The sequence below is a fragment of the Lolium perenne genome, chromosome 6 (assembly GCF_019359855.2).
Source record: "Lolium perenne isolate Kyuss_39 chromosome 6, Kyuss_2.0, whole genome shotgun sequence".
Taxonomy (NCBI): Eukaryota; Viridiplantae; Streptophyta; class Magnoliopsida; order Poales; family Poaceae; genus Lolium; species Lolium perenne.
The window spans coordinates 263,292,056-263,318,286 of record NC_067249.2 but is presented as its reverse complement, the minus strand read 5'-3'; the positions used below and the strand labels follow the sequence as shown (position 1 = coordinate 263,318,286).

The window sequence follows — 26,231 nt, the reverse complement described above, 5'->3', positions numbered from 1 at the left end:
GAACATAGAGAAATAACAGAAACAAGATAAAATAGGGATACAATGGATATAAATCAACTGAGTAAAAGCACAGTATTATCTCCTAATACAGTGAAAGCAAGACGCTTATCACGACAGATGACTACAAAACCAAAGCATAAAGAAAGTACATATATTACAGGTTGCACAAACAAACAACTATTACAAGTACCTCCAATGGGCTGGACGGTCTTTCGAGACCAGAAGAACCCTCGATGATGAGTAATCAAATGTAGGACAGTACAAATCATCAGAACCAATAACCTCTCTTGCTCCAATGGTGTTTGCACGGTCAAAGCTGTAAGTTTGTTGGACGCCTTCTTCATCCAAGGTGTCAAAAGCGAACAATCCCATACCACACGCAGCCAAGACAACGTTGGAATTGCCCCACACTTGGGTTATCGAAGAGTGATGGAAGTGGGCATTGAACTCTGGCAGTTCATAGGTTGCAACAAGCTTTCCCTTTGAGAGTGAATATTGCTGAACTCGTGATTTCAGCCCCCCTTTTATCTGCAGCCTACCATCTGTGCTACCAATAAATACTGAATCTCCACGAGAGAAGACTGAGTTCGCCGTGCCACCGTGTCTTGCCATTTTAAGACCAATGCCAGAAGGTACACGGAAGTCCAACACATTAACACTTTCTTGCGTAGTGAAAACACCGTCGTTTCCCTCCACCTCAGATGATGTAACTCTGCAAAACACAGCCACATACAAATTAATGATGGAGCTGGGACAGATCATAACTAGCAGAGCATCCTACAGTGCTTCGAATACTTAACACTATTTCAAAATTTCAGCTCTATAAATGACCAGTACAAAATATCAGATGTTTATGTCTGACCCATGGCCTATGGGTAATCAAAGAAATAAAAAATAAAATCTAGCTTAACTAGAACAACTAAATGTAACACCAACATCAAAGCCTTTTTCCCAAGCAAGTCAATGTACTCTAGGCAAAATCTAAAATGGCATTAGCATCAGAACAGTGAAATGTAGTTAAGGAAAGATTTTCTAAATTACCTTTGACGAACTCCTCCGCCCACCTCAGCATCAGTGTTGTTCACATGAAGAGAGTAAACTCTTTTACCAGCAGTAGCAACAGATAATAAGGGCTGCGGGTTAAGCGAATTCACATCCCACAACCCAATTGATTCGGTCCCAGCAATTACGACCTTCCCCCTGCTGCGCCATTGTAGTGGGCTGGAGTACTCCATTCCCAGTACTGGATTGCTTACTTCCCATTTCATCACTACATCACCATCTCGGATGTCATAAGCTGTGATCATCTTTTGCTTGGTAGCAGTAGAAAGGAGGAGAGATCCGCATGGTCTGTACCACCACTGTGGCTGCTCTACGGTTGAAATAGCAACACTAGATCTTGATGAGCCTATATTAGGAAGAGGCCCAAGAACATTCCTGGATAATGGTACAGCATAAGGACGAGGTGTCTCATCCTCGACATGAAATGCTGTCACTTCTCTGCTGTAGTAATCCCAGCTGCAAAACCCAGGTTCCAATGCATTACCAGCTGATGCCGCAACTACATATCTACCAGAGCATCCATCTACACCTGGGGCACGAATCAACCAGCAATCGCCCCAAGTATTATGTGACACCGCACTGGGAGGCTTATATTCAGACTTGAACTGTATGAGTAAAGTTCAACGCAGTCATTACTTGAACAAAAAAATATGGGTGTTAAAGACTACGAAAATATAACAATATGTGAAGTAAATAATCAAGTACCTCATGGTTTGCAATATCATAATAGGAGCAGGTACCATCTCCATGAGCAAGAAGAACAGCTTCCCCCTCTGAAACGAACCATCCACCTGTTGCAGACTTGTTTCCTATCCCTGATAATTGATCACTGGAAGGCTCCTCGGTTTCCTCCTGTATGGCCATCGATGACTTGTTTTCCTGCTCATCAAACTCTTCTAGGTTCTCAGCAGCACACAATTCCATTTCCACTTCATGAGTTAAGCCATCTGGAATCTTTGAGCTACCTTGGCTAGACGTCTTGCCACTAGCATCAGCTGCTTCACGAATCATGTTCTTTTCCAAGTTCTTAGCTCTTCGATTCTTGAAGAAGTCACTCTCTTCGCCATCCAAAGAAGCCAGAAACTCCATGGCTATACTGTTCTCATCATCACAGGGCTCAACGGTTCCGTTCTTCAGCACCATGCACGACTCCTGCTGAGTAGCACTAGATGTCTTACGATCCCTCAAAAGTTTATGGTGCGGGAAAAACCTTGCCTCCAGTTCATCGGTATTCATTCCCTTTCCAGCAGGCTTCAGGTCGTGTGGCTTTACACTTGCAGCCTTCTTAGCCTGAGAGATCTCAGAGTCACTGCCATCTTCAGTACCTAACTGAACCTTATTGTCGACTTTGACATGAGAAATCGCCTGCTCAATATCATTAATTTCCTTCTGGATATTGGACAATATCTGTTTCGGCTCATCTGGGTTGTTCTCGTCCAGCATCTCCTTGGTCTTCTTGATATCGGTGGCAATCTTCTGAACCCTCCCTTCCAGTGCAGCCAGTTTCTCGTGCAGCCGGCTTGGGTATTTGTTCACGCTGCCCAAAGTTTTTGCTGGTCTTCCTTCCCCGCTTGTTGCTGCTGCCTTCTCGAAAACTCGAATCTTGTCAGCCAGTTTCCCCTTCTCCCCCTGCTTGCTACACTCCTCGGTCTTCTGACGGTGCTCTCTCACACCGGAACAAGCATCATATGAGTCTACCACATGCACGGTGAACACCGGGATCAGAGAACTGTTGCCTCCGTCACCGCCGTTCTGGGTAGCAGAAAAGGGCGCAGCTTTGGAAGAAGCCTCCGCTGGACCAGCAAGACCAGCAACAGCATTCTTGGGACTGGTCTCCCTCACCAGTTTCAGATCGCGCCCCTCCTCTTTCCTCCTACTGATCTCATCACCGAGCTTTGCCTTGGCATCGATGGCCTCCCTTCTCCCATCAGCCTCATCACTCTGCTTATCCACAAACGCTCCTCCTATTTTCCCTCTGATCTCGTCAGACTGCTTCACTGCACTCACATCCACGCTCACTCTTTTCCCACTGACCTGCTTCGCCTTGGCATCAAGGCTCTCTCTGCACCTGCCAACGGCATCTGTCTGCCTGGCCTTGGCATCAAAGGCTTCTCTTTTCCTACTGGTCTCCTCCGACCCCTTGGCCCTCCGCCCTCTGGAATCGAACCCGTCCCTCCTGGATCCCGTCTCGTGAGCAGCAGCCCCGCCGCTCCCTCCCCTGGCGCCGGCCGCATCTGAAGCCCGAGCAGCGGCAGCGGAACTCACCGGCCTCCTCGCCCTCTCGGTGGACGCGGCCCTGATCCCGCCGCTGACGCTCCGCCGCAGGCCCGTCTCCGCATCCGCGTCCCTCCCGACGGAGGCCCTCCCCGGCAACCCCGTGGCCCGGAGGGTGGCGACGAGCTTGGAGGACTCGACGGCGCTCGGGATCCGGCTGGCCCTCGGGATGGAGGAGGTGGACCACCGCACGGCGGACGTGGGCTGCTGCTTGGAGGGCTTGGACGCCGAGTTCTCCTTGCCGCCGGCGGAGGCGGCGGCGGAGGGGGTGCGGCGCGAGGCGGAGGAGGAGAGGGGGAACGGCCTGGGCGTGAGCGCGCGAGGGGCGGTGGCGGTGGCGGGTTTGACGCCATTGCTCCCGCCGCCGCCGCCGCGGTCCTTGAGGCGGGAGGCCATGCCGGGGGCTCTAGGGTTTGGGGGATCTTGGGAGAAGAGGAGAGGGAATGGTTGGAGGATTTGATTTGGGAGCAGTAAACTGACTGATTTGGGATTTAGGAGGACAGGTTGGGTGGGCGCGTTTCAAATTTCGAAATGCTTCCGGCGCGGAGTGGACCCACCGTGCAAGCGACTGACCAGCTTTTTTTTCGAAAAACCAATGGCATCTCCAGTAACGGGGCGACGCCAATTGTCTGCGTGCATCCGCTTGTGATGCCTAACAGACGAGAAAATGACCGTTTTGGTCCGCGTGTCCGTTTACGTCTGGGGTGTCTCCAGTGGATCGACGCATTTGCTCGTCCGCACGAAAATAAACAGGTTTAAAGTACTCTCAGTTTACATCCAAATTTTAAAATCTACATGAAAATAAGATGGTACTTCTCTAGGCATTGTCTTCATGACCAGTCAATATACACTGATGTTCAATCAGATTCATCTGTAGACGTTTGGACACGATCTCGTCAACGACTTCTATATTCATATGTAGATAGTCATGTCAGGATGATGCCACAAGGATTGGCGCAACCAGCTTACCTTGGAAATACCATTGGTGCTCATTGCGGCCATCTGGACGCTTGTTCTCAACGATCATGTTGTGCATGATCACGCAACATGTCATCACCTCATGCATGATCTTCAGCGACCATGTTCTTACCGGGTGACGGACAATTGCCCACCGAGCTTGAAGCACACCAAATCCTCGCTCCACATCTTTCCTGCAAGTCTCTTGCATCCTGGCAAACCTCTTCGTCTTCTACGTGTTTGGATTACGGACAGTCTTCACCAGTGTGGCCTAGTCAGGGTAGATGCCATCATCAAGATAATATGGCTTGTCATATTCACTTCCATTGATCTCGTACCTCACCCGGGGAGCTTTGCCTTGCATAAGCCTGATGAAAACCGGTGATCGGTGCAACACATTTATGTCATTGTTGGAACCGGCCATGCCAAAGAATGAATGTCAAATCTATAAATCTTGAGATATCACTGCTTCAAGAATGACAATGTGTCCCTTCGCATGACCGATGTACTGACCCTGCCATCCAAATGGACAGTTCTTCCACTCCTAGTGCATGCAATCTATGATGCCAATCATGCCTAGGAACCCTCTAAACTCGTTGATAGACAACAGCCGCCTTGTATCCTCAACTGTTGGCTCTCTACAGTAATGTTGTCCGAACACGGCAATCACGGATCGACAAAACTGGTACATGGACGCAAGGCAGGTGCTCTCACCCATTCAAAGATACCCATCGAATATATCAGTAGTCATTCCATATGATAGCATGCGAATAGCTGCGGAACATTTTTGGTAGGAGGTGGAGCCTAGCGCACCTGTTCCATCGGGGTTGCATTGGAAGTAGGGTTTGTAGTCTCTGACGCCCCGTAGAATGACCATGAACAGGTCCCTTGACATCCTGTAATGGCGTCGGAACAATTTTTCCGGGAATACCGGACTAGTGTGGTCGAAGTAGTCCGCGTGGAGCCGAAGGTGCCCTTCCACTCTGTTGCGCTGCAGGTTTTTTGAGCGGCCCTTAACAGAGCCCTGCTGCACCGGCATCTAGCTGGCATTGTACTCGTGGAGGATGGAGGCCCCAGCAGTAGCCATGGTCTGCGTCGACTAGTCGGACTCTTCGTCGGAAGCGGAGTCAACGACCTCCGCGTGGAAGTTGTCCAACATCTTCCACATGTCCATCTGTGTGGGTAGCAACTGCGGATCAATGGCCACGCACAATAGCGCCCAAAACACGAGTAAGAAACCTACCGATGCAATTGACCGAACAGGTCATGGGAGTCGAGGCCGGGTGGCGCAAACCGGCAGATGTTTGCCCCCCAAACAGGGGACATGCAGGTGCGCGCCAGAACCTACCCCGACTGAGATCCTATTCTCCGGCGCGGCGAGGACCGAGAAGACGACGTGTACTACGGTGGTGCGGCAGGGGTGGGGTTGGGGTGGTGGCGTCGCACTAGGGCAGCAAAGAAGGGGAAAAAGAAGCAAACACGTGCGGTCGATTTCGCTGTCCCTAACGTGCGGGACCGGGTAAGAAAAGGAGGACGCGCGGCGCGACCGCACAACGTTCGTGGAGACGCAAACCTGCCGCATATTTGGGACGCATTTGCGTCACCGCGGACGACCTGGTCACTTTGCATCGCCCCACTGGAGCAGGGTCCAGGCGCATTTTCGGTCCGCGCGGACGCAAACGGTCGCTCACCATCCGTTTACGTCGCCCTACCGGACAATTTTTCGTTCCCAGCCGCGCACCCCAAAGCCTCCTTCCATCCGGCGGGGCCTAATACGGAGTCCGGTGCCCCGAGCCCGTCCCCAGTCCACAGGGGACGCTCCGGGCACGCTAGACACAGCGAAAAACAAGGTTGGCTCCCACCTGTCGGTGACCACTTCCACAACAGTTGGTCCACACCTTTTATTTGTCGTCGCGCCTTCCATCCCGCGCCTCCCACCCCTCCGTCGGCGCTCGATTTGTCGGCTGTTTTGATGGCAGATCTCTTCTAAGTCGGGTACCATCGTGGTGGCTAGCTCTCTGGATGGCCTTTTCCCCGCCGCCGCTTCGCCAACGCGTCCCAGAACATGCTGTCAAATCCGGCCCACCTCCACGCACATAAGTTGTTCGACGCCTTGGCAGGTAGGCGCGATAGGTCGTTGTTCGTTGCCTCGTCTACCGCGGTTGAATTTTAACCGTTAATTTTTCTTCAGGCATGGATAGCGACGACGAGATGCTTTTCTGATTGTTGGATGACGAGCAACCCTTCGACAAGGACATTCGGGAGCATTTGCTGATCATCTTGTCCCTCTAGAACATGCTAGACGCCGAGGCGGAGAAGCGGAAGAGGCCGCGCCGTGGAGGTTCAAGGCCGGGAAGAAAGAAGTCGAAGCTCCGATAGAGGATGGAGGGGCATACCATGCTGCACAACGACTACTTCGCAGATGACGCAACACATGCCAACAATTTTTAGCGCCGGTATAGGATGAGCAAGGGTTTGTTCATGAATATCCTCCACGGCGTTCGAGAGTTCGACCCCTACTTCAAGCTGAAGCACGACGCTGTAGGTATTGTCGGGTTCCCGTCGATTCAGAAGTGCACCGCCACCGTGAGGATGCTTGCATAAGGAGCACCTACCGATACACAGGACGACTGCCTTCGCATGAGTGAGTCTACTGACATTGAGTGCATGTACAAGTTTTGCCGAGCTGTGGTGGGAAAGTTTGGCAAATACTACTTGAGAGGACCAACTGAATAAGAGACCGCAAGAATCATGGCACAAAATGCTACGAGAGGATTCCCTGGGATGCTTGGAAGCATCGATTGCATGCACTGGTCATGAAAGAACTGCTTGTTTGCTTGGCAAGGTATATACAAAGGGCGGCATGGATATTGCAGTGTGGTGCTTGAAGCTGTGGCAGATTATGACCTATGGATTTGACATTCTTTCTTTGGGAAGGCGGGATCACACAATGACATCAACATGTTGCAGGGGTCTCCGGTGTTCAGCAAACTAGTCGAAGGTCATGCTCCACCATGCAACTATCACACAATGACATCAACGTGTTGCAGGGGTCTCCAGTGTTCTTGGAGCGTCTTTATTTTTGTTTTTAGTTTTCTTTTCTTTTGTTTGCTGTAGAACATGGTTGGATCCTAGCATTCTTGTGTGGGAGAGAGATACACTCCATTTTCATTGCATAGAACACTCTAGTTTTCACTCTTATTGTTCTACGAGTGTTCTCTTTTGCTAGTACTGCGTTTAGCTCTGGTTTTTCCACTCATATTTTGTTCAGAGCTTGTTAATTTGCTTTATTAAGGTATGATTATCTCTCTAGTCTTTATTGATTATTATTTATGAGAGTTGTTTCAAATAATTTGATTGGTGTTGGAGACAAGTAAAATATTTCATGCTTATAGTGATGCAAAAAAGGAAGCTTGTCTAGACTATGGCATAGACTTTGGCATGTCATGTTGGATGTTATTTTATCATATGCTTAGTAGTTAGTATTGTAGCATGACTTGTCTCAAATAGCTGAGAGTGCTTACTCCTTCATTGAAAGAATCTTGTTTTGTTTTCATCATAAAAAGCATAATATTGTGGTATTCTCCTTTGATGCTTTATTGGGTTGACTTGGCACATGTTTACATCATGTTACAACTTCAAACCAGTCACCTAAAGACTCTATGATCATTTAGTTTTTGACTTGTAATACCACTACATGCTTTGATTAATGTCGCTATGTAAGATTATGGCCATTATTGCTCTCTTAGTTGGTCACTTCGAGTCTTTTGTTAGCCTTCGCATGTACTGAGTATGAGATGTACTCGTGCATCCAACCACCAAAAACCAAAGTTTGCTAATTGTGTCCACCATACATACATATATGTGGTATTTCACCGCCACTCCAAAGTGAATTGCTTGTGTGCTACCTTTAAACCTTCAAATATTATTACATGTTTTGTGTTTTGTTTTAGCTCATGAGAAAGTATTGAATGGTTTATTATCTTTTCATGACTTTATTTCGTGACTAGCATGAATAATGTTTGACCATGTCACGATCGTTAAAGGCCCAACAGCCCACGCCAAATCTCTCGTTCAGAATCCACAACGATCAGCGAAAGAAGTACTATTCCCTGGCGTGCCCGGTCCAATCTTTCGTTCTTCTTATCCTCTCCCCTGGCGCAAGCCAACTTATACGCGCGCCCAAGCCTGTCGATCAATCCAAGTGCGGTGCTGGCCTCTGCTGCGGCCGTCGCGACCGAGACAAGCAAGTTGCAGATCGAGGGGATGAGCGGGTGGCCAAGCAGGTGCTCGCCGTCCGCTGACAAATATTCTGTAGGCCGCTGCGAGCTGCTCGCTTGACAACATTACAACAGCCTCGAACGCTTGCTGCTCATCCCATGTCCTAAGGAGGAGCTAATCCTCGCCCTCCCCCTGAGGAACTTCACAGCCGCGCGCCGGAGATGGCCGATGACCGCAACTTATTTTATCTCCCCAGGAAGAAAGGCAATTGAAGACACCGTACCTCTGATTCAATCTTTGCTCCTGCGAGGTAGTTCAGCAGTTGTAATCGATTGAGGTTTGTAGTTCATTAGGTATACTCGAATTTAAGATCAGGACGAAATAAAAGCTTCCGATCATCTCCTGTGTATCAATTGATGGTTAGATAATTAGTTCCGTGATGCATTGCTCTGGTTGATTTCTACTTATGTCTTAATCCTGTCTAATCTGTTCTTAATCTTTGGCACGATGATGCACATGGGTCAAGGTACTGCACGAGCTTTTGTTCTCATACATATGAGAAATTGTTGTTCGCCGAGTTCTGCACTATTCGATCCGGACAAAAGAACAACGTCATGTTTCTATATGTGGCCGGTCCTCCTTGATGAGCTCTCATCACATCCAGATCTTAGTAGAGATCAAGCGAGAGAAGATTGATTAACTACATATCCACTCTCCATCCGTGACAGCCGAGGCGGCCACAAGCCCCTTCACAAGACATGGACAGAGGTAAGATTGACGTGCAGAGATTCGTGAATCCATGGGCGTTGTGGCTGTTGGACAAGACATGTTGCCTTTGCCGATGAAGATAGATTAGATTAGTACCGACCCAACATAGCTTAAAATTGCCAAATTTACACCGTTGGTTGACGCCATGAAAATTGACAAAGATATGTGGCCGCGCTAATTAAAGCTGCAGCGCAGCGATTGATCCTACATGCTACTTCTCGTCAAGAACGGCCCCATGAAACCTTGTGTTATCTGTTGTCATGGTGTATCTACCACATATTAGACTACTCATAGTGAGAGTAACTTCACTAGTAACTAAGTGTCCAACTCAGCAAATTTGCTTATGTGGCAGTGAGTTAATGAAGAGAGAAGAGGATGGAGTAACATAGCTAGTTACTGTAACATCACACTTTTCAAGATACAATGAGTCTATAAGCTAATTAATGAAGACATATATGATACTACTTTGATGTTACTAACCACTATGTTACTTCCCACTATGACTAGTCTTAGTATCAAGACAATGTACACGGCGAGATGAAAAGGGGCACAATACCGATAGATGATACAAGGAAGGAATCTCCATATTACTAAAAGAAAAATCCGCTGCAACGCGCGGGGCATCGTGCTAGTCCTTCATAAGAATTTCATGGTACAGAGCTCGATTCCTAATCATGAATAAACGACCCACTTTGGTTATCTTCCGTATTCTCCGGTTCTCCTCCTCAATTTCACGGCTAGCATCAAAATGATGTCCTTGATATATTTATCGTCAAACAAATCATTGTTCAAATTTCTTGACATTGTCGAGTATTCAAAAAAGAGCTCCCGACAAACACATGACCATGGACGAACTCATTTACAACGTTACAAGCAATATTATTTACAATTCCTTTTGTCTAAAAACTAAACCAATCGAACAAAAATATATATCTTGGTATTTACCCGAATGCTTGGTAGCCCGAATAGGGGCATGTCGCGTAGTCGGCAAATCGGGCACGCCGGCCTCGAATCAGCCCTAACTTGATTGAGCGGCCGAACTGGTGGCAGCACCCTCCACCTCGATTCACCTCGCGCGAAACAAGCCGAGACGAAAGGAAGGTGGCTCAAGAATAGACGACGGCGACCATTCCGAAGATTTTATTTCCGCCTCAACAGCAAATCAAACAACAAGACTACCAGGGTCAGCGTACAATTCCTGGAACTCTGATCCTAAATTCCCTTGATATTGGACTCTGTTTCTTTTCAGTCAGTTTCAAGCTCACGAAATGGTAATGGGACAGTCTTCACCGCTCTGAATTTGCCAACATTGTTCAAGTGTTCATTCTCCAGCCTGCGGTCAGCGATGTGCCCAAGTTATAACTAAAACACTGAACTTTTTAAACCAGGTAGAAAACTAAACTGAAGAGAATGATTCCATCTCTATACTAGTTTCAAATACCTGTAGAAGTTCCAGTGTCCTCGCCGAATTATTTCTAGTGAAGCAAGGGAGAAATCCAGTAGACGAGTCTGGTTCTTACTAACACGAATCTTCATTACACTTACCGTCCAGGGTAGACGAAGTGCCAGATTTAGCACCTGCATTGTAAAGGAATAAGTGCTCCTAAATTGTATTGATGATGTACTATAAATTAGTTTAACAAAGTACAATACCATTGAAACATAGTAGATAGACTTATTCTTGAGGATTAGCTCATCTCGAAGCCATCGGTTCTTGGATTTTGGGGTGAAGAAGCCCCAGTCCTTGACGAAGTCCCAGTAGAGCTGGTAAGTAGTGGCACTTGAGGATGATATGATAACCATCAACTTCCAGAATGGCGTTGGTGTAGCAGTGTACTTGAACCTGGCAGCAGCTGCAACCATCGCTGACACGTACTTGCCGGCATTGGCAAGCTGATTTGTGTCGTGTTCTTCTACGTACCTTCTTAAACACTTCAAAACATGTTCGCAATGTTAAGTGTGAAAATGATTAACAACTAGAAATTTTTCTGTTGTTCATATGTAGATTTATACCTGCATAGCTCTCCAATAGTAAGGGAGAAAGGAAATCAACATAGGCTAGGTGCTTGTATTGCTGGCTATCTGTACACGTCTCAGATGGGATAGACCTAAATCTTCCCGCCATGAAGTAGCACGCTGCAAACTCCATGTGCCTTAATAACGGAATCTGCAACAGATACCATTTAACCCATAAGTGCTTGCATTTTAAGACTCCCAGTTAAAGATAATTGTGCAAGTCTAATTATTACCTGGCTAGTTAACTGATCAGCCATGAAGAAATCGGCCATCAGAACCTTCATCAATAGGAAGGCATGTCAAATAGATGTTGAGGAGTGCTCCTGTGCTTTCCAATACTTTTTTTTGCACGTTTCCCAAAGCAGATGGATGGCTGTGATCACCGCAGCGTATAACTGCCCACTTCCCAAGACCCACTCCTCCTAACCACAGCCTTTGATCTTGCTTTGAAAGTTGTGCAAATAAAAATTTCAGAAAGCACCGGAGCACAAGTGATAGATGTTCATATCAGCGTGTGTGTAAGTCATAAAACATTGTATGTATAATTTACCTTGTAGAATGGAGAGAGTACGATGTTCCGCATGACGCGCATGAAGCAGTACCGCGTCGAGCGATAGAACACGTTAAACGGACATACTAAAAGTCCCATTGACAACTAAAATGGTATTTGAGAAATGACATCAGTTCCAACACAACCTGACTTATGTATTGCCGTCCCATATATGGTTGTGTTGCTTACCACTATGAGTGCGCCAGGCACAACATTGGCGTAGGACGCACCAGCGTTTCTGAGGAACAGGTTGATCACTAGCGCTGCAACCGCCATGCATATTATCGACGCAGACATGAGGAAGGCATCTTGGTGCTTGAGAGCGGTGTTTGGGGTGAAATCAAAGATGAAATTTTGGTTTATCCTGGTCCTCTTCCACATGAATAGGTTGCATCCGTAGAGGAAGCAATGCAGGCTGATGAGCGCAAACATGCTACAAAAGAGCGAAAGCACGAACTAGTGTCAGTCTGAACTAAAATTGCACCCTTGATTATCAACTATTAAATCCAGATAGTATAAAATAAGTAAAAACACTGAGCTCATGCCAGTAATATAGCACCCTTGAGCTTACCTGAAAACATTGTAAACTACATCCATGTAGGCAGTATTTCCAGCAGAGGCAAAAATGCCAAAAACATGGGCCAAAATACCATATATGATGAACAGACTCACAAATGTGCCCGTGAACAAACCTGAAAACACGAAACGAAAAACAACAATTAGAATTCGTAAACCATAGATGACACATATATAGATGAATCTGGTATCTGAAATCTACGCGCCTACGAGGAAGGTGATCATGTGGGTGCTCCTGGGAAGCTTCGGCTTGAGGTACTTCATGGCCATCATCTTGTCGTTGTCTGCGAAGTGCTTCATGAAGAGGAACTCCACCTCATCCGCTAGCTGAAGTACCTGCTCAAGATTCCACAGTACTTACATTGAAGTTTGTACTCAGTCTGAAACTGTTAAAAAATCTTGTAAGATGATGGTATACCTTGTCGGATGTGCTGAACAACGATCTCTTCATCTTCTCCGAAAACAAGTCCGTTCCTCGTTGTTGCTCCGACACCTGAGAGCTGTTACTGTTAGTTGTGTTGGATATGGTGCCTAGAGGCAAATAATAAAGAGTATTTATTATTATATCAATAGTTCATAGTAAGTTTTATGTCATGCTATAACTGTATCAATCAGAAACATTTGTACGCATGTGGTATGTAAACCATGGTCCCTAGTGAGTATATGTGTGAACTAGCTCATTGTGATCATTCGATGATTGAGGTTTCCCGTCATAGACATATACGTCATTTGACAATGGGATCATATCATGGGTGAATGATATGATGGACATTCCAATATAAGTATTGCAACACGATTATGTTACAAAGTTCATCATTGCGATAAGTATGAAAGCGTAGTACCTAATACTTAAACCATGGGATTATACTAATCACTATCACTAGATGCTGCTTTGACTACATCAACCGTCACACAGTAGCATGGTAATCATAAAAGTGTGCGTTGGGTATTTTGAATGGATATGTTGAGACGTATGTATCAAGAATGAGATTTGTTCATCCACGTGACGGAAGATACTCTCGGCCCACTCGGTGAGATTACATCCAAGTTGTAACACATGACTAGGTCATGAGGACGGAATCACACGTGAACGAGTTGAATAGTCTTGTCGGTAGCAAGATCCAACTAGGTATGATGATGCCGATGATCACATCACAAACAAGTCTAGTATCGAAGTAACAAAGCCAATTGGACTTGACGTTTGCGGTTCAACAACTTCATATATTCGTAGAACACACGGGGATCATCATGGTTATCATTGGTCGGAGCTGTGTCTCGATCATGTATGTTTCGTTCTCGAACCGTAGGGAAACACACTTAAGGGTTCAACGAAATTTAATTAAGGTAGTTTTGGATTCTTTGGAAACACTGTAGAATAGAGAAGAGATAACTAAAAATGGTTCCGAGATTATCCAAAGTTGTTCGGAGTGGTTCGAGAGGTGTCTCGGATCCTCAGGAATTAAATTATATATTAATTAAGTATTCTATTAAATAATAAAAGGCAACCCACCTTTAATGGGCCCATTTCGAAAGGAAGCCTAATAGGGAGCCGTCCGACCCCCCACATGGACAATGTGCCGGGGCGGCTAGGATTTAGGTTTTTGGGGCGTGGGACCCATCTTGGCCCAGCCGCCCCCCTCTCTAGGGATGGCCAGCCACCCCTGCCCCCCCTATATAAGGTGGAGGGTTGAGGGAGGAGGAGCACACAATCCCCCCTTGAGGTAAAAGGGAGAGCCCCCTTTGGGCGCCTCTCCTCCCCCTCTCCCTAGTTCTCTCCCCCACACGCAGTTCTTCGAAGAACTGTGCACGGAGGGAGGCTACTCCACCTAGTACGCGGGAGCTCTGTTGGGATTTGTATCCAGAAGATCTACCTCCACACTCTGCTGGAACGGAGACGGGAGCGTCGTTGAGCATCGTATGTGTGTGAAACTACGAGGTGTTGCACTTGCAACACTTGATGTCGTACCAGGAGGATTGAACACGACCTGAGGTCGGTAACAAGTACGACTATATCATCCATGTTCTAGTGAAACGTTAACCTCTTTCGATGTCACCGAAACCATCTCCGTTACAACATTATTCCTAGATAGATCTGGGCAATCGGGATGCGGTAGTTAGATTTTATTTGTTTTCTGGTATGAACCTCTACAAGTTGTCGATAGCGAAACACATCGGTTTAAACATGTATGTCAACAATTCTATCACTAATTCCTTTTTCTTAGAGCTGGGCTAGTTTTTCTTCTATTGTTTACGTTGTTGCAAAGTTTGTATCTGCTTGCCGCCCGTTCACTAGGACTGGACCTTCACTAGATGTGTGTTATTTGGTTATACTCAGTTGATACTACATGATGACCAGTATATACTCTCCTAGCAAGAAGTGTAAATTTAAGATTATTGTTTAAGACTATACTCGGTTCCTGTCCATCAATTGAGTAAAGCGCACATGTGATTGCTAGTGGGCAGTGTGTTATATGACGTACCTTGACGAATTTCTTGAGAATCTTGGTGAATGCCTTTACATTCAGAGAGCTGCATCCATTCAAACGGCAACAGAAAAAGCAGTCAGACAAACCACACCAGGTAGTAAAAGAAAATGAAAACTGAATAACTGAGAATCAGTCGTGCATGGTGCCCAGGTCAGCTGGCAGGCGCATGACGTCGCGCGAGGGCGATGGCGCGCGTACCTGAACTTTTTTGTTTTTTTTTGAACATAGTACCTGAACTTCTTGAGGAGCTCGAGGCCGCGGTGGAGCGCCATGAAGGCGTCACGGATGTTCTTCTCGGCGTGCTGGATTTTCCTGCGGTAGACGAAGGCGGCGGCGGGGTCCTTGCGGAGCACGTTCACCAGCTCCTCCCATACCTTGAGCGCCGCCCGCCCCGGGTTGGTCGCCGGGATGTCGATCCGCACCGTCGACGGCATCTGCAGCGCGCTGGCGCCTCTGCCCTTGGAACCGTCCTTCTTGCCCGGCAGGCCCACGAAGCTGACGCCGCTGCGCTCCAGCGCTGCCATCACCTCGTCGGCCACCGCCGCGCCCTCCGTCATCTGCGTCTGCTGCAGCTCATCCACGCTCCCGTCTGCAAAGGTGGAGTTTGTCACGTGTTTGTATGTGCGGGCGTGCATGCATAAAGGACGTGACGTTTGGGTTGGCTGGACTGGAGGAGGTGATCGAGCCGTTGACACGAACGAACCAACGAACGGACACGTGCGTGCGTGTGTGTGCATAGACCTACCTGACATGGAGTGCGGCGAGGCGAGTCCCGAGACCGAGGGCAGGAACCTGCCGGAGCCGCTTAGCGCCGGCGGGAGCGGCGCCGTCGCTGACACGTAGCGGGCGCGGTTCAGGAGGCTCCGGGAGTGGCGGGAGGCGGCGTGGTCGGCGAGGATGCGCTTGACGTCGGCGAGGATGCGGAGCTGGTCGATGAGCGCCTCGCCGCGGCCCAGCAGCTCCGCCTCCTGCGTCTCGTAGAAGCAGTCCACCTTCTCCAGCTCCTCGTCCGCCCTCTCCAGGAACTCCCGCTCATGCCTGGCCGCGGGCCGCACGAACTCCCCCGACGAATCCGAGCTCTCCTCGTCCTCCTGCCGAAATGCACGTCGATCAGAAACACACATCAGCAGTTCAGCACCGTGCACGCGCGTAGTGAGAATGAACTTGCCAAACAAGGACAGAGGCACGCACCGGACAAGCATGTACTTTGGGGGGCGCGAACCATGCGGCGAGGGCGCGTACAGGGTCGAGGACGGAGAAGCCACCGGCGGCACCAGCGACGAGCGCATCGGCGTCGGAGGTCTCATCCTCGTCGTGGCGCGCGACCTTGATCTTCTTGACGAGCTTCTTGAGGCACTTGTAGTCGACGAAGGCGCCCTTCCACTCCGGGATGATGCTGGCCTCGTACTCCCGCGAGAACTTCACCATGTCCGCTCGCCGCCTCCGTACTCTCTATATATACGTACTACCGGCCGTCTGCTCCTCGACGATGAACTCGGTGGAATATGTGCGAGTTGCTTCTTGTCCGGGACGAGCTTACATGGGAGGGGGGCAGGGACAGACAGGAGTCATGGCACAAGCCATCGTGCTTATCCCATGGTATGATTGCTGCACCCTCATGGAGCTCTCACAGCGCTTTGGATTTTGGGCCGTCCGATCGAGCTGATGTGGAGCGATCTCAGCCGGCCGTTCCGTCCAGGGCGTGAGGCCCTCCCGTGAACCCGCATTTTATCCATGGGTCGCTAAAAAGCCCGCTCGGCCCGATGTCGCGCTCCACCAATCCCTCGCTTCCGGTAGGAAACCTACCCAATCCCTGGCCGCCTCGCTCGTTCTCCTCCTCTCTCCTCGCGCCCGCATCCCCGCCGCCGCACACCTCTCTTCCCTCTCCTTCTCTCCCTGCACCGCCGGTTGAGAGCGGGAGCGACGCCGCCGCAGGTGGAGCACGTCGTGAGCGCCGAGGAGCGTCGTTGCCGGTGGAGCCGCCGCCGGTGGAGCGCGTCGCGAGCGCGCGGAGAGGCGCCCCCGGTGGAGCCGACGCAGTGGAGCGCGTCACAGCGCGGGGGAGCGGCGCCGCTGGTGGAGCATGGCGTGACCCGCTCGGCCACGACCCACCCGCGCCAGCCGGCTCCTGCTCTGGCTTCTTGGATGAGCCGCGGCGGGAGCTATTGTCGAGCAGGACGGAGCCGAATCGATGGGGATGGGATCTCGGAAGGAGCCGCAGGCACCACCGCAGGCGTTCGTCCTCACCTCGGCAAGGCTCGTCTTTGTCGGCCGCCGCCGTTTTGCAGTCAGCCCTATCTCCACCCAATCGATGCCCAGCCCCGAGCGTCTAATCCCCTCCCTTTCGTGTTCTCTCCAGGCGGATCCTGCTCGGCTGCCGCCGCCTCCTCCACCGCTCACCCCCAGCTGCTGATCTTCTCCATGGATCGAACAAGGAAAGGCTACAGGAAGCAGGGCGATTTGGCCGGAGGAGATGGAGCTCGACGTGTGGAAGCTAGCAGGAAAGACGGAGACTGATGCGGGGACCCAGCCTCCACCTCCGCCCTCCTCCCCCCCGCTGCCGATATTGTGCCTCCGCAGCAGCAGCTCGCGGGTGAGACGTAACTCAGCAGTGCTTGGCTTCGGTTTGGCTGGAAAGACGCCGGCCAACAGCAGAACGGCCGGCCCTCCTCCGCCTATTCATTTTTTTCAGAGACCTACAGGTTATTTCTCTCCTCTCCCCCCTCTCTCTTTCCTTGAGGTTGAGCTTAAAGTGGAGACGAAGCCCCTAGAACATCCCATCTTGGTTTGTCCAGATTTATTTTTACTTGCGCGTGCAAAGTGTTTGATGAAAAGCTTAGCTAAGAAATGTAGGTAATACCTTGGCTGCATCTAGCTGGTTGCAGTTTTGAAGTTAAGGTACCATGATGTTATAATGAGAGAGATTTATATGCGATTAAGTTGGGTACTTATATCGATTTCACTGACGATCAACGTATTGTTATGTCCTCTCTTTAATTCGAATTATTTTCTTCGATGTGCAGTTTCTGTTTTCTAGAGATTTCCCCCCATTCGACTATTGTGGAAACGTTTTGTCCACGCAAGGTATCCATCCTCTTTCTTGTATTCTCTAAATTGCTACAATGTTTTCAGAACTTACAGGCCATAACATGGTGGAGACTCATAACAGCAATGTTTGTTTACATATATTCAATAATAGTTCAAAGCTTGGATGCAGTTTTATGTATATTGTGATGGGAAGGTGCTTCAGCGGACTATTAGGTCCGTGTTGTTGTTGAACTCATCTCGAAATTGTTGGTCATTTGATAGATGTGCAGGTGTGGTGCATGTGATGGTCGGAAAGACCTATAGCCACAGACATGCATGTGAGTGCTCTTCATAATATGTAGCGTCTATCATAAATTTGTCATTATGTGTCATGCCTGGCTATGTTATTGGATAAATGAAGGCTCCCTCTGTTTTTGGGCGAAGTTTTGAAGGATTTGTCTAAAACTGTTGCTCTACTGTCGTTGTTTGTTACCTGCATCTATTCGCTTTGCTGAAGATTTATGCTTGGTGTAGCTTTCGGCTCACAGGTTAGTGTCTTCTTCATTTCTTTCTCTAATATTGTGTTCAAAGTGGCTTCATATATTTCTTGAGAGTGGTCATCCTGAAGTTGATCTACATTTCCCACAAGAAGTAGCTCTGTTATATACAAATAAATCTCCTGTGAGTTGATAGAAAATCTTTATATCTCATTGAGTTTTGTAAAAGCTCATAGTGAAATCTTGAATTCTGTGTTGTTTAAATATATCAGCTTGAGTTCATAAAGGTTGAGCCATAGATAGAGAAATTAATCCAACTATTGTGAGAGATGGTTTCCTAATAGCTTCTATTTGATTTACTTAAGGCCTGAACCACATATAAAGTTCAGAGAAAATTTAAAGATCAGTTGGAATGACCGAAAATGTTTAAAGTTCATTGATACATTTATTTTCTCTTCATAGTCCATTAATAAGCTAACGGCCTTCGCTTTATCTCGCTCCTGTTGCAGAAATTAATCGAGTATGAAGCAAATACAATGATATTTTTCTGTACAGACCCCTGATGTCTTCTTTCATGTCCCAGTGAGTTCATATTTTTGTATTGCTTATTGCCACGTATGAGACATATTAGGAGAGCTGCAGTGAATGACAAGTGACTTTATTATGCAGTTCGCTTTTGTTGTTATGCCTTACAGTTTTATTTTATTCCATTTATTCAGCCAAAAATTATGTTGGTCTTACCTCTTATCTAAAGAAATGCTTTCATGCCTGTGCTGCTGCAGGACACTCCCAAGGATATTCAGGGTTCCTTATATAGAATGTTATTCAATCTTATGCTAAAAGCATGGTCTTTCAAAGGCTGAGTACCATCTTGAATTATAAGAAGATAGCAAAGTTCGTGTGAATTGCTATTTAATGCATCTACATGGTTCCTGTGAACATGTCGATGTCTGGAGCCCAGTCCAATGATTTATGAAATAGCAAAGAAATATGCTGATAAGCTCAAGGGCACAACATTATCTGGTACTTATGACATCCTTACTCTACTCTGTAGATGTTGCGTGAAATTTATGGGAGACAATTTATTCGGTGGAATCAGATTTAAATTTAAAATCCATCCTAGCATACTGACAAATGCATTATAGAAACATGCTTCTCTTTCTGGCCCAAGTTGTGCTCTTCATATATTTCCCTGGAAAACACTACTGCAAAGTGCAACATTTTTCTAAAAAAAATTCTCGTGAAAACGCAAAAAACTGGCATTTGTTTTCTATCTGAAACACTAGTTAGTCTTTGTTGATCCAATTTCATACTTCCAGAAATTGAATTGCCAGTTTTCTGTCTCATTTTTATATCTAGAGGGTAGTTCAAAGAAGAAACAATCTGGTGGTTTGCAATCAAAGACAACAGATGAACTCCCAGTTTCAAAGCTTTATATTTGGGTAGGGCTTATCAGAAAGGAGAGAAGCATCTATATGTTGATTCACTTTATGTACAAGAGATAGATGTTGGAGAAGCGGCACCAAGAACAGTGGTTAGCGCACTTATCAATTACATCCCTCTTTAAGAAATGCAGGTCTGTTTTTTCTCGGTATAATTTATAGTCACAAAATGGTATGTTGTGGTGGTTTTGCCTCCCTAATTTTTCAATTTTCTTGTATAAATGAGCAGAACCCGAAAGTGCGTGTGCTCTGCAAATCTTAAACTAGCGGCAATGTGCGGTGTAAAATCGCATGCTATGGTTTTGGCTGCGTCCAATGAGGACCATACAAAGGTAAGAAACCACATAGGTTTTCCATTCCTTTCGGCTCTCGTGTGCTTTCAAGTTGATATGGCATCACAAAAAATTACAACAGCAGCCACTCTTATTTGTGAAAACTGACATTTGATATTCAGGTTGAAATGCCTGGGTCTCCAAAATCTGCAGTCGTGGGGAGGTGACCTTTGCTGGGCACTCGGGAAGAGCGTCGGAAGATGATGAGGAAGCAATCCTAGACTAAAAACCATGCTGCACTAGACAGGTGATTGCCATGTTACAAACACAATCTATGTGTTTTGTTTATTCGAAGCACACTTGATATACAGCCTGTGATGTGTTCTTTTGCTCATCTTCATCAGCTGGTAATTCTACTATGTATCCGGTATCATCGGTTTCCGTAGATATTTAGTACAATGTAATACACATCGTTTACTGGTGCGATTTCCATAGGGGAAGGATTATTCCATGGCCATCCATTGGCAGTGGGAGGCAGCGCAAAGCGAGTTGGAGGGAACACCAAAGGAGGCATGCAAGAGGGCGACCATCACAGGAGCACATCATAGCTCAGACCATCATCACAAGAACTGGAGTTCGAAACCCTGAAGCAAACTAGGTAAATGTTCTCTGAATAGAAGTGTTAACATGGTTGTTTGTGTGATCTCTAATGTTTGTGAGAGAAAAGAGAAGACTTTCAATGGGAAGGAAATTATCTGCCCATGTCTATTTTCATTGGGTATCCAAGGATCGCGTCAGTATTTTCTCAGCTTTTTAAATTTGTTTATGCCCATACAACATACAAACAATCTTCAGTTCAGTGTTATCAGAAACAGGGAAGACTCAGTTGACGTTGTTGGGTGTCATGGATGTCTTGCATCTCAAATATATAGTTAAGAGAAAAATCACGAGCTTCTCAGATTTTGGGCCACCATGTACTTATCCGGGAAGGATTTTTAAAAGAAAATAAATGCTAGATTATATGCTCATAGGTAGATGACTGTACAGGAAGAAAAACTTGGCTAGTGCATTTGTACAGTGACATAAGTTGAATCATGAACACATGAAGTAAGATTCTGAACTTTTATTTATGCCAACTAGAAAATCCAATGCACAAGCTGTACAAATATAGATGTGAAACTCCCATAAATGCAGTGGTAGCATAAAATTACAGCTTCTGCTTGCAGCAATTCTGATTTATGACAGTTCATACAAAATAGCCCATTTGCACATGATATGAAAACCTTTATTTTGTCCAGGTGTTTTAAATAATTTTCACTATTATATGCAATAGCTGCCAATAAATTTTTTTCTACAAAGACCATCATTGTTGTTCTTATATATCATGTCCAATGTGTGCAAGGTATGTATTTTATGGTAACCTCCATTGATGTGTTTGTATACTGTGTACCAGATCAATCCTAAAAATATACTAATGTTAAAGGTTCTTATTGGACGTTGAACCTCTCTGTTTGATCTCATCTTTCACAAGCTTCTTAGATGGCATGTTCAGCCTGAAATAAAATTACCATAAATATTTAGGTGGTTTATGATTTGTATAGTTCCTAATGGTAAATAATCAACCTGATATATTTTTGTACTAAATCTTTTCAGTATCAAATTATCTGCCTATTACCTTCTTCTGATGAGGGGTTGTCGATGAAGTGGGATTGCTCTATGTTAAGTCCACTAGCTGAGCGGTGAGGTGGAGTTCAGCCATTGCTGAAAATTAGTAAAGAAATGGGACTATAATTTATCAAGGGTGGTCATTGCTCTATTTGGTCTGGGAGCTATAGGCTTTGTCTTTTCTCCTTTAATACTTATTAGTTATGATACATATTTATTTTGTTATTAGTTGTGATCAAATCATGTTAGTAAAATAATGTCCATTGCTTCATTACAATTCATTTTTACCACTCATTTGTAATTAAGCTTGATTATTTGTCACAAAATGACACCTATAATAGACACGCTATTTCACCATGAAAGTCCCATATAGTTGAGGTCTCACCACCTGAGCACATTTTTCATCGCACTCGGTTAATTGCTGTATCTTTCCGTGGTTCACTGGAAGGACATGCATTTTCCCTTCTAGAAGATTTTTGTTGCTTTTCTAAATTTAATTGACCATTCAGTTTGAGATATTAGGAGTTAAATTTTATTGTTGATATACAAAATAAATATTGACGCAACCTAATATATTTTCTCTTTGTGGAATGTTGTGTGGAAAAGTTGGATTTCCAGTAGTATTGTATTTGAGTAATCTTTGACATGGCATAATTTTTAGTAGCACACAAACCACACGAGAGGCACACATGCTCTAGCCATACCTGATCGGTAATAAAATTGTCGCACAAGATGAGGGAAACGAGTTTTTTGATACGATGTGCTCGACATTGCAATATGGAAATTCCTATTTTTTGTAAGCACATGCCCATTGATTTATCTTGAAGCACTGATCGTATTATTTCTATTTGTCCCATTCCCAAATTATCCAGTTAATCAGTTCACATGGATGCACAAAGCCAAGTTATATAAGCTGAACCTATTGTATATATGTTTTTCTAATCACCAGATCCAACCTTGGAATTTGCTTTGGCCATCAGGTCTTATTGAGTTATTAAGTTATACGAACTAAACAATTCTGAAGGTGTGGATTTATCTGAAGGTCTTCCTCTGCAGCTTAGTAAGGGGAGAAGCGGAGGTCTACACAGCAGCAAGATGAAGGTTATCTCCTTCAACATATTTTTACCAAAACTATCCATATGGACGTTTCAACTGTAGGTTATTTATTGTGGATGTCATGCAAGTCGTTCTCTCCTCTGTTTGCGTTAATTCGATGTCTGCTTGAATATAAGACATCAAAGAGCATCAGAACAACTTCTGATTAGTAGGCGGTGAATAAGATGGCTCAGAGGGTTATTAGTAGGCGGTGAATTCGATGTCTTATATTCTGTATGGTCAGAGGGTTATTAGGTTATTGGGGATGCCACTTTTATGTAACAAAATCCACTTCTGTGTAAGATGAATAGTTGGTTCTATATAAGTTCTTCTCAAATAATGATTTCGTATTGGTTCCTGCCTCCATTAGTCTGTAAGCTTAATAGAAAGTTTTGACATAATGTTTGTCAGTGCAAAAGACAGTGCAAAAGACGGGGCCAGAACATCATACTAAGAAAGCATAAGGTATAGATCTTATGCCTTTTACTATATGTTTGTGGCACGCTGGCACTGAGATGAGGCCACTGATCTCCTTAGCATTTTGCATCTGTTTGCAACTCCCGAACTATGCAATGGTTCCACCTGTGTATGTGTTTATGAGATTGCCGACCTATTTGGTATACTGTTTGCTATTTTGTTTGCAGTTCTGTGTGATTTATCCTAATTCCATCCTATCAATATAGTTTTGTGAAACATAGGAAGTGTATTACCATGTAGCCAGTTAGTTTTGATTGTCGTTATACCTAATATACATTGACGTGAGCTTCATGGAATCATGCAATTTTTATCACGGTTACATAGAACGTATATTGACATGAACTTCACGGGGTCGTGCGCCAAGGCGCACATCTAAATCTAGTATAGATGGACGACACACACACACGATGGAGAGAGAAGCAACGATACTTTTCCCATTCATGGATGGACGCACACAATTTTTTTAAAACATAATGTTGGACTTCGCCCATCAATCTATCACATCAAATTAGACAATCACACGCACACAAGAAACTAATGGCCGTGCCCCCCTTTTTTCTTATTTCTCAATCTCTTCCAGTACAATCCTTGGGATCTGGTATGCTTTTATACCGTATAGGTAACTAAGCCACACAGACGGACCGACCTAAACCTACCTTAAACTAGCACTCGTACACAACCGACTCTGACTTAACATGACACTGCCTTTGTACCAGTTCATCTCTTAATCAAACTAGTTTGACGACGTGGGCTTAGCCTAGTGGTTGGGGTCGCAGTGGTGCACTCCAACGACCGGAGTTCAATTCCTGTCAGGGACGAATTTTGGAATTGTCACGCCAAGTCCCACTTCTACTATATCAAAAAGTGTCTAGTTCCTCCTAGACACGGTTTCATTTTTTTTTCATCAAACTAGTCACAGTGAAGAAGTTCCCTAGCCCCAGCCCACATCAGCCTAGCAATGGGGCATGAGAAGAAGATGTGGTTACAATCCTCTACCTCCGAGCACAAGGCACACAACCCATTAGAGGGGCCGCGGCGCTTGGCGATATGCTCGCAAGAAGGGAGGCGTCCCGTGATAAGCTGCATGAGAAACACCTTGATCTTAGGTGGGACCCTAGTTTTCCACACTTCCTTAAAGCAGGTGACTGCCGCCCCCTACGACAGACTGAGGTACACCGACCTCGAGGAGAAAGTCCCGGACGGCTCAAGTGGCCATGACACCGTGTCCGCATCGATGGATGCCCACCGGGAATCGATTTTGCGGCTAAGGTTGTCCCACTCAACCGCCTCCACCAGACCAAACTGTCTCCTTAACGCCAGTTCCCAAACCCCGGGTGACCCCACACGAGGTCTCGCATCGTGCACTAAGATGTACGGGTTAGTGCAGCAACTAAATAGACGTGGAAACCTTCCCATGAAGGGGGCCGTCCTATCCACCAGTCTAGCCAGAAGCGAGTGCGCCTCCCATTGCGCAGATCGTGTTTGGCTCCAAGCTTGAAATACCATTTGATATTCTGAATGACATTCTAGAACTGAGAGTCACAGGTCGGAACTCTATTGTCAAAGAGGTCCCGGCTGCCCAGATATGTTGCACGAATAAGATCTTCCCATAGACCTTCCACGTCTTGGTATAGTTTCCAAATCCATTTGAGCATGCATCAGAGTGATGTTCATAAGTTTGGTGTTTAGGATCCCCAAACCCCAAAATGCCTTAGGCTTTTACACCCTGGTCTAGTCCACCATGTGGTACTTACGCTAGTTCCCTACTCCTTCCTAATGCATGTAAAATGCACACATGAACTTTGTCCTTTATCATATTGTATTCCCACATATTTGCAACATATATGATGATAATACCATGTTTTACATTGATTTATGGGGATCCTCCAATGATTCTCTTTATTTGGTTTATAACCCTGCAGAACAGGAAAATCTGTTTTGTGCATTTTTCACTTTCAGAGATCTATATAGAGTCAAATTGACCTGAAATTTTTGGATCGTCATTTTTTCATCGCGAGAAGCACCTTGGAGCTTTGGAGGAGGCCTGGATGGGCCTGAGGCCCAAAAGAGTACAGGCGGCGCTCCTAAACATGTAAGGCGCGCCACCCATGCTCTTTCGACCGTCGATCATCCAATTGACCTGATTCTTTCACCCACCGACGTATTTTGGCCTAAAAATCACTATATATATGGTCCCGAAGAGTTCTCGGGAGGAGGGCCGCAAAAAAGACAGAAACACAAAAATGAAGGCTGGCAACAGAGAAGATTGGAGGGGGAAAACTCCCCCAGAATCACCACTGGAGGGATCTTCACCTTCTCCAACGTATTTATCATCATCACCATGATCAAGGGAGAGTAGTCCACCTTTGGACTACGCGTTTGTGGCATTAGTTTGATCTATTTCTCTCATGTTCTTCATAGTTCTTAGTGCCATATGAGCCGCCTCACATGATTATGGCCATATTTGTAATACCTATGTGGTGGATCCTTATTCTATGATATTGTGATATGAGATTTGATCGTATTATGTGTAAGATGTATAGATAGATGCATATTATGTATCCCGTTCTTAAGTATTTATTCTGATCCAACATCTATGCAAGAGCGTGTGTGGGGTGATGTGTGTATTAGATGGAGTAGCATGGTTTTAGTGATTGAATAGTGACACCAAATTCATGATCTATTATGGTTTTGCCTTTTCTTTTGCTACCTCACTAGGGATAAAGTGAATGCACATGCTATGTTCGTCACGTGTCAAAAGTGATGATCTTGTTTGGTCAATGTAGCATATTTGATATTCAAACATCATGTAAAAGTACTTACGAGTACCTGCAGTACTTGATGTC

At 46.0% G+C, this 26,231-nt stretch overlaps 1 protein-coding gene, 1 long non-coding RNA gene and 1 pseudogene across 13 annotated transcripts; 1 reads left to right on the top strand and 2 right to left on the bottom strand.

Annotated features, from left to right (window-relative positions):
• Positions 1–13: 13 nt before the first annotated feature.
• Positions 14–3,806, bottom strand: LOC127305426 (KIN14B-interacting protein At4g14310). The gene is made up of 3 exons (XM_051335842.1): positions 1,768–3,806; positions 1,042–1,667; positions 14–712 (listed from the first exon to the last, which is right to left on the bottom strand). Exons 1-3 carry the CDS (start codon positions 3,730–3,732, stop codon positions 181–183), a joined length of 3,123 nt encoding a protein of 1,040 aa, XP_051191802.1. The 5' UTR covers positions 3,733–3,806; the 3' UTR covers positions 14–180.
• Positions 3,807–10,527: 6,721 nt separating this feature from the next.
• On the bottom strand, positions 10,528–16,413 carry LOC127305423 (phosphate transporter PHO1-2-like; annotated as a pseudogene).
• A 244-nt stretch (positions 16,414–16,657) lies between these two features.
• On the top strand, positions 16,658–23,326 carry LOC127305424 (uncharacterized). 12 transcript variants are annotated; one of them, XR_011746238.1, is made up of 12 exons: positions 16,662–17,166; positions 17,270–17,612; positions 17,934–17,994; positions 18,220–18,275; positions 18,455–18,485; positions 18,944–19,016; positions 19,217–19,457; positions 19,794–20,010; positions 20,106–20,208; positions 20,331–20,455; positions 20,644–20,806; positions 21,802–23,326. It is a non-coding gene; the product is annotated as an uncharacterized lncRNA (long non-coding RNA). The 12 variants fall into 12 exon arrangements; XR_011746233.1 differs by having other exon boundaries at positions 18,382–18,485; XR_011746232.1 differs by having other exon boundaries at positions 18,359–18,485.
• Positions 23,327–26,231: the final 2,905 nt, after the last annotated feature.

Bases quoted from the DNA above. Each gene is read 5' to 3' on its own strand.
- LOC127305426 (XM_051335842.1), bottom strand. From the start codon at position 3,732: ATGGCCTCCCGCCTCAAGGACCGCGGCGGCGGCGGCGGGAGCAATGGC. The intron at 1,668-1,767 runs GTACTTGATTAT...TTACTCATACAG, and splicing joins ATGATATTGCAAACCATGAG to TTCAAGTCTGAATATAAGCC. The intron at 713-1,041 runs GTAATTTAGAAA...TGTGTTTTGCAG, and splicing joins GGCGGAGGAGTTCGTCAAAG to AGTTACATCATCTGAGGTGG.